At 33.8% G+C, this 9,350-nt stretch overlaps 1 protein-coding gene across 1 annotated transcript in view; it reads right to left on the bottom strand.

Annotated features, from left to right (window-relative positions):
* Positions 1 to 1,731: 1,731 nt before the first annotated feature.
* Positions 1,732 to 9,350, bottom strand: part of LOC105626515 (probable E3 ubiquitin-protein ligase makorin-1) — a 20,188-nt gene continuing 12,569 nt past the window's right edge. The window contains exons 6-8 of the mRNA XM_012207815.1: positions 4,855 to 4,985; positions 1,902 to 1,920; positions 1,732 to 1,803 (exon numbers count right to left, since the gene is read on the bottom strand). Coding sequence (XP_012063205.1) covers positions 1,732 to 1,803; positions 1,902 to 1,920; positions 4,855 to 4,985 — 222 coding nt within the window. The remainder of the gene's footprint in view (positions 1,804 to 1,901; positions 1,921 to 4,854; positions 4,986 to 9,350) is intronic.

Here is a 9,350-nt window from a genome sequence, read left to right as displayed (position 1 = left end):
GTATAAACTTTTTTAAAAGATGTGAACAAGGATTATTTTTCAACATTTCTGTTACCGAATAATTTTTTTAACTGAAATGTTAAAACCTTTACTAACAGCTCTCCTTTATTTCGCAGAAATCTAAGAGTGAAATTTTACTTGTGCCAAGAAAGACTCGAATTGCAGACAGAGGATTAAGAATTCTGAAAATACGCAGCTACTTACGATAATCTTAACATATCGCATTGCGATCTACATTTCCGATATTGGCTTGCACTCGCAATTTTCTTATGGGTAAAATTACGGAGCGACTTAGCTACGATTTGACGCCTAAAAACTCACGGCGCGAAATAGTGGCTATCGCTTGAAGTATCGTTTGCGCGCGTTTTTCCGAAACCCATCATATAAAATTCATAGACCAGTATTCATAGTCGATTTTTATATTTAAGACCGTCTTAAATACCATCTTAAGACGTAATAAGCCAATCAGAGATCAGTATTCACAGCCGGTCCTTATATTTAAGATTGTCTTAAATAAAGCCTTAAGATGTCATAAATAAGCTAATCACATAGCGATATTCATAGTCCGTTTTTATTTTAAGAATGTGTTAAATAATATCTTAAGATGTTGTTATAGTCTTCTGATTGGCTTATAACATCTTAAGATTATACTTAAAACAATTCAAATACAAGAACAGACTATAAATACCGGCCGCAGAGCGTCTTACGACATTTAATGTCTCAAAATAATATGGAATATGGATACGGCCAATATTTTTCAGACATGATACAGTTCACTTGACGCTTCGAATACTTCGCATTTGATTGACCAATCAGAAAAAAGAATTTCACCAATCAAAAATGCTTCGAAGTATTTATTGCATCAAGTGAAGCCTGAAATAGAGTATTCATAACTTATCACATAGATTATTACATGTATTATTAATTATATAACATCAATATGACGCGAAATGGACGTTCGCAGCTTAGATCACATCACCGATGAGACATTATTAATAATGCGCATACATTTTCTTAATTAATTACAAATTAATTAATGCGACCGCCGGAAGCGTGAATGTACTAGATTACAGACATTGCATACTGTTAAACATTTAAAACATCTGATATAAATATCTGAATAATTAACCTATAATGCAGTATTAATGATCACGCAGTAATCATAATGATTTATAATTATCCGGATGTTTCGCAGATAAGCGCAAAAATATTACATGTATCTCTGCGAAGCTACATTCGTTTTCATAGTTTTCACTCACATGGATGATCGGCCATGGATGAAAGCTATAAAATATAGCTTTAAATATAGATGTATGTATGATATTCTTGCGTCCGACGTACAGATATCTATGAAGCATCTAAAAAATGATAAATCGTAAAATTATCCTTGTATTATAAATTATTCGTTCAAATATCGATAGTCACCCATACTGCTATGAGATGATCAGATTTTTAATTAATGTCTCGTCGGTGATCGTATATTCTACATCACGCTTCAAATATAAGTACTGAAAACATGTGGCTATTTACAATAATCTGATATAATAGCCGCAATTCTTAGCCGCAAGTTGTAAAAAAAATTATGAAAACGTGGAGTGATTACGATGCGTTTCGCCCTAATCGTCGCAACGTATAATGGCAGCTATCGCACGACGTATCGTTCGATTGCGATTCGCACGTCACGACAAACATTTATATTCGCATTATCGCCATTCGCAACTCGTTACGCAGTCACACTAATTGATCGCGTATCGTTTCGTCCTGGTATTCCCGAGACTCGTCATTATTCGCGAACAGTAAAATCTGCAAACGAGAGTGAGCGATTTTTGTGTGTTTAAGAAATTAAGGATTAATGCATCTCGGCGGCAACCAATCGACGTTCGAGTGCACATGTTGCCTACCTTTGCCGTGGGTCGTGATCTAAAATTTCCAAAAATACATTATTAATTCTTATGATACAGGTTGGATACGTTTAGCAGAGAAAATTAATTAATAAGCTCAGTGATTTTTTTAATTATTGGTACATTCAGGATAACTTACTGAGTGGCTTAGTGAGCCCTTTTTCTGATTGGCATATTTTATTAGATCCTATTAGGAAGGTGATTTAATTTTGCTTTTTCTTGGTGAAAATTTTGCAAGAGAGAGAGTTTTGCACTAATGTCAATGTGTTGTCAAAGACATTCCAATCACAGCTATTATTTCTTAATGCTTTAATATTCCATGATATTTAATTTCGTTTATTAATAATGGATGCAGTAAACATCGTGTTATCATTTTTACGTTTATATCATTTAAAAAAATGGAACTTCCTAAAGTATTTTTGACATGCGTTGTTTATGTTTTTTTAATCAGAAGAAAACGACGACTAAAGGTTATAGAACTCTGATAGGAATTTATGGTGACGTTGTTCCATCAATTAAGACATATGAATATTGATTCGGTCAATTCAAATGTGACGATTTCAATGTTAATGATAAAAGCTGGAAAATATGCAAATTTACAAGCATTATTAGACGAAATCCAGTAATCCATTTCAGAACTTGCCAGAGAATTAAATTGATCGTACAACAGTTATTAAACATTTACATGATATGTTGTTTAAATAAATCAGTTTTTTTTTAGAAAAAATACTCTCAAAACTATCACACTCCTAATAAAATAGACGATCAGAATGAAAGAGTTCACTGAGCGATTGTCGTTCTGAATGCACCCATTAAAGGATCAAAGAACGCTTACTGATCAATTTTCTCTAAAATGTCAGAACTTTTTGCAGCATTGCTCATTATGCTTTCGATTCCTACTATAATTATTTTGATGGTTCAACAAAATTATTTGTAAATCTGTATCTAAATTTTTAGATATTTTCCGTCCTTTCCATGTAAATCTAGATAATAATAAATATATAAATCCATAAGAAATAGTAATAATATATAAATTATTTTCAAATCTGTATCTAGCTAAATTTCTAGATAATACTTCAGTAAAATTGTTTCTTCCATTTCTTTCGTGTATATATTCAAAATTTATGCATCAAACGTCGTTAATATATAATTACAGTAGTAATTCCAAAATACATTAACTTCAGGTGTAAGTTACGCAAATTTAATCTTGAACAATAATATTCATCATGAACGTACTCGCGGCTGTACTCCATTTGACTTTATCGCCAACACTTCTTTTCTTTTATCTTTCCCGTCGATCGGCCAAAAGAGCTTTCAACTCGAAAATGCGGTGAATCAACACCGAGTCGATGGGTCACGGACCGAGAGAAAGAGGATTCCTCGATATATTAGACATCGGGGCGCAGCAATCGACCATTTTGATGCACGGCGGCGCTTCTTTGCTTGCGAAACAAACAGAGGCAATTTAGAGATCCTCCGCGGGGCTGGATAGACTCGACAGAGAGACCGATTCTATATTCTCCCGTCCGCTTGTGTCTTTTTCTTTTCTCTTTCTCTTCTACTTGGCTCCATCCGACCTGATCCCCTTCACCCTCCGCTCCCGTTCTTTACGTTTTCTTCACGTCCGGACCTCTGAGATTCCTCCCATTAACCCACTACTGTACGGATTTACTTCTCGCATTTTTAAAGAAATTCGCGAAGGAGAGAAAAACGTTTCTTAAATATCTCACGACTATCGTGAATTAACGTTTATCTAAATCAGATCCGAGTTAATCGCGTGCGCGAACATGAATTTTCAATAATTCTGCATGCCGTAGAAACGAGAAAGCAGTAGCACAAGTACGCACAGAAACGTGATTCTACAAAAATGAATTATTATCTCTTTTTAAAAAAAATAATCACTATAAAAGAAACACCGATTCGGAGTGACTTCTCTTCACTGTACTATTAAATTCATAATGTTAAATTATATCCAATTTGAGTTCTTTTTAATCATTTCTATAGGTCATCATTGTTTCTACTCAATATATCATTAATTTAACTAGAATTCAATTCAATTAAACAATTTAACCCAGGAAAATGTATTAAATTAAACTAAAATTTAATTTATTATTTACTAAATATATAAAATAGATGAAACTAACTATAGAAATGAATTGATTTATATTTCGATATACATGGAGGTTAAAAAATCTTTTAACTCAAGAAAATAATTATCATTGTTCTTTTGATGTTTAGCGGTGAGAGAAAAATGTTTAATATTTATGGCTGTAATTGTATGGTAAAACAATTATGATGAGGAGCTTCATTTTTATATTTTTATTATTGCTATTATAATGTTTCCAATAAGCAAGTATTATTCTTTCACATTCCAACAATATTGCAGCAACGTTGCAAATATATAGTTGGTAAAAAAAGTTATAATTATAATCGTTAATTATGCTAACTATATATATATATATATATATATATATAATAATAAATAAAAATATATATTTATTTTTATTAATGTATAAAACTATAAACATTATTATTATTATTAGCATTTTCATATATAAATACCATCTTAAATATAATTAATTATTATATTAATCATTTTCGGTGCCAACATTATAACAGTAATATAGTATAACTATACAAATAGAGCTTCTCACCATAATTATTTTACTATGCAATTATAGTGACAAATATCAAACACATTTCTCTCATATGTGCGTTCATTGTTCCCTCGACACCACCTATATTTTTTCACGAGAAATTTAAACATCATTTTACTGCATGTTTAAATTCGTGCCAGTTTGTACCTCAAAATTCGAATCCGTGCGAACGCTCTCCGATTTTTTTTCTTTTCCACGGTCTCTCATTCGCGGTTTCTAAAAGTAACATAAACACACGGACGACCATTTAATTAGACTTCTGGTCGCCCGAACCACCCACCTTCATTCGTAATTACATTCGTCGACCATCGCCGTCATCCAGTCTCTCTTGGAAGCCATGGATAAATAATCCGGTCACGCGAATCCATGCGTACCGCAAGAACACCAGAACACCTATTATCCAGAACATCAAGATCCACAGCACGCGCTGCAATGAGATTTTAAAAGCCAACTGAGACAAAACCGAAATTGTACCAATAAGATTCGTACACGCGCATACATATATGACAAACGACGCGAAAGATAAACGTGAGATTCGAACCAGCTTATTCGATTTATTTCAAATTTCATCCAATTTTCCATCATTCATTGTAGGATTCCGATAGATTTGTCAGATTTCAATAAACATATTAGACTTGAGTAATTTAAACGATCGAATCGCGCTTGGAATTTAATTGCGCGATGTCGAATATGAGTGGTAATATTTTTTTATTGTATATCCGGTATTGCGAAATTTATTCTCCGGTTTAATTGAAATCCCGTAAAACATCTGAAAGGCTATACACAATGGAACGTGTAATTCAGCGATTGCTTTACAGTGTCAAAGCCTGCGGAGGGGAGGGGGAGGGGGGGAGAGGAGATTTCGTTTAAACTGGTTGGCCAACATTCTATATCGCGTCGAATAGGTATGGTATTTCATTTTGTAAACGCGGTGCGGAACCACATTTCCTGATTACGCGTAATGGCGTGCGATCCGTATATGGCGTGAAACATTCGCGGTCGCTGCCCCACTCGATTCGCGGCAACGATTTGGGCAAAGAGATTCGGGGGCAGAGACCGCCTGTCGTTCCCTCGTAGAAATATGCATGTAATACGTGTTGCCCGAATACCATCCGTGCCGCCTGCAGCGTGGAGAGACACACAAAGGAGACCAACGAATCGTACACCCACAAAGGGGAGAAACCCGCGTCTTGCGACTCAAAGCGATCCCGCGCGATATTCGCGTGCAGGCAGTCGTGCGTCACCGGATACATATGTAGGGACAATTTCGGCGAATTTATATGCTAATTCGCCATGCTCGTCGAGATTAACTTGCTGTTCTAGTTAACCATCGCGAATCCGAGAGCTCGGCCAGCCCTTTCCCTTCTACCCCTTTCCTGGCTACCGCGCGACAACAAAGTCGCGCCTCGCAAACGAGTGACGTAAACACGACAGTCGCCGTGGTGCTCGTCCCACGAAATTCCACTCCGTCAATTGGACAAATCCGATCTCCGAATGTCCCTTTTGCTGGCATTCGTCCCTTTCTGTTCAGACTTTCGATCCAAAGCACGGAGATTCACATACCATTCACAATTAGGAAAGCCGACTGCAGGAATTTTCCCTTTTTTCTCCCTTTTCCAGAGAGAATGTTAAACAAACGTTACGCATATTAAAGAGGTCGAAAGTACAGACGCAACTCACATAAATTTTGATAAAAATATGAGCTAATCAAGTTCGAATAATTCATTCAAAATAGCGCCATATAAATAAGCTCGAAAATAATACCTGGAATGATTTTCACATTCTCGCAGTCAAAATCAAAGCTCAATTGTTTTTTTGATCGAAAATTAATATCATATATTTTTTTCATTTCTTTCTTTGTTTGAAAAAATATATGGTATACTCTCTAAATTTTTATAGTGACTCTCACTTTGAAGAGAATCTCACTCTTAAAGATTAAAAATTGAGCTTTTCTTTTTCAAAACTGACTTATTTTTTACTCTCCAGAGTTTTAAACATTATATAAATTTTTTTCTATATTTTTTTTTAACAAGGAAAGAAATGAAAAAATATTTATTTCCATTCCAAAGAATTTATAAGGTACACATAATAATATCAAATACTAATAAGTTCTAAAAACTTCAACAACGTATAATATGTAATTAATAATAGTGACTTTTAATTGAGAAATTGTAAAAAGTACCCCAGATGATCGTTTACAAAAGAAAAGCAGATCATTATTCCTAGCTTAAAAGAAGAGCATAAACAGCGACTGACTCTCTCACTCGGTAAAGTAATTAATCATAATTCTACGACAATTATCTGAACAATCGACGTTAATCTCTCGTTAATTTTGCAGCGTTAGTAAAAGCATCGCGATCTACGGGGCGCAGCGTGAATGATCTATATTACACGATAAAAAAGCGACAGATAGGAAAAGAACTTTATTGCTTCAACGTGTTTCTCGTCAAATGATATTAACGATAAGAAACTTATTTCTGATAAGTTTTTGTAGACACGCTAAACATTTTAACGGAGAAAACGTGTAATTCAAAGTATTACCGTGAAGGATTAAGAAGAGGTGCTCGTCCCGGTTTTCTATTCCATCGCCTTTTTGCAAAAGAAAGATCTTCTCGTCTACATTATCTTCGCGTGTATGTAAACTTTGCAATATAATTCATTTACGCATGAAAAAAATAATTGTTTCCAGAGAAAATAATACAACAAAACGAAAAAAACTTCTTAAGTACACACGATTGAGTCATTCGTGTCCTGCGCACCTCTTTTCTTTGAAATACTAAGAGTATTGGCTAAATAGTGTCTTTGTTCTTTCCTTTAATACCCAACTTTACAAACACTTTCTAAACATATTAAAATATAGAATAAAATAGTGAATTTCAAACATGATACAATTCTGGACAAAATAAGATTTGAATCCAATTTCTGAAATTCAAGTTTAATTTTTTTCCTGTTATACTCCCACATTAAGAGAATTATCAAACTTAAACCTCGAAAATTGGATTCAAATTTTATTTTTTGTACAAAATTGTACCATGTTCGAAATTGTACTATTTTACCTTATTAAGAATCAATTAATAATTTTTGTGAATTTGTAAAAGTGATTATAAAAATTAATAGAAGTCACGAACGACAATTGTGTGTATATATATATATAAAGGACCGGAAATCATCGTATGTACTATGTGTAAGAGTTCGATGCATCTCGATATAGAATCATCAAAGGCTTCTTTCTTTAACTCTTTGCAAACCTGTATCAGATTAAACTCGACATAATGCGTTATGGTAACCTGTTGCATAATTCTTTAAGCGTTCGAATCTGTGCAGTCTAGAATCTATATAATCGGTTATATTTTAAAATATTAAAAAATAAATAATGATAAGAAACTTATTTCCGATTAGAAAAATAAATAATAAAAATTCATATTAGATCAGCCGATTATAAAGTTGAAAACGAGATTTTTGATATTCATTTGCGAGAAATAGTTTGGTCAAAGCAAAGAATTAAATATACAATGAAAAATTGAAAAAACTAACAAAAAACTAATAAGTTTTTTATATACTCCTTTAATTGAAACAATTTAGAAAAATATATAATATGTGACGTGTCAACTTTTTAAGAGAAAAAACGTTGGAGATATTATTTTGCGATGCAATACTTCAAGCATTGCGACAGGAGAAAATATTGCTAAAGACTCGAATCATTAATTGAAACGGTCCAGGTTATATATATTTAATATTAAGATTTGTACTAATTAATAACCGTTGACTCCTATTGTATTTAACGTTATTAATATTTTTCTAAATTAAATATACGATCGTGAAATTTTGTTCTCCGGTAAATACCGATTTTCGCATTCTCGCTATTCCATCAGATCTCGTGATAGACTTGATACATTTTGCGTTCACAAATACGTTTGTCGCGCAACAAATTATCTGAAAATAAACTCGTGATCGAAGCTCTCGATCAAGTTCGCCGCTGCTATAATACCGCAGTCACCATCTATCGTCTATTTTCGGAGAAGGCTTGGAGATTCCATAATATCGCATCCGTCGATATCGCAGAGGAAAGTCGATGTTCCTGATGATAAAACGTGCGATAAGACATCATGGTAATCTCAATACTCAATCTCAAATCTCAATACTATACAATAATTTTACGCGGCATGACGGCATGTTCAAATTTCCAACAGCAATTTAACTTCAAAAACGAACAATACAAAAGTAAGCTCGTAAAAAAAGATTCATGCTTTATCGATTCATTCAAAAACGAGTCGATCTTTACATCTTCGATCGAGAAACTCGACGACTTTTATCAGAATCTATGTAATTTTAAAGGAATAAAATACTTTTTAAATATATATTAAAACAAATAAATGTCGCATGAAATAATTTCTCGAGAATCGTTCGACGCAGCGGAGGAATGAAGGGACGGCCGAAGGAGAATGCGAAATACATAAAAACACCTGAACCTCGGTCTCGTGGAGACTTACAGCGTCGATTTTATTAATCTACATCCAATAACAAAAATATATTATGTGACAAACGAAATTGAAGACGGGATCGCTCGTTCCCGCCTCGTTGGGCTCTACGTAATATTCACTTGCGACTAAAGCCTTCTCTCATATCAGTGTTTGAAACACAAGAGAATATCCTCTTGCGTACAGGAATAAAGGGAAAATTCATCAATTACACGATATAACGGCGTTACAGACAACAATTTCGTATTAGTTGCGAGTTACATGGACCGATGATTTTCCAACGCAAACGAATAATTTCTAACACGTTATATATA

Source organism: Atta cephalotes (assembly GCF_000143395.1).
Source record: "Atta cephalotes unplaced genomic scaffold scaffold00005, whole genome shotgun sequence".
NCBI lineage: Eukaryota > Metazoa > Arthropoda > Insecta > Hymenoptera > Formicidae > Atta > Atta cephalotes.
The sequence above is the reverse complement of the archived record's forward strand: the minus strand, read 5'-3'. Positions and strand labels throughout refer to the sequence as shown.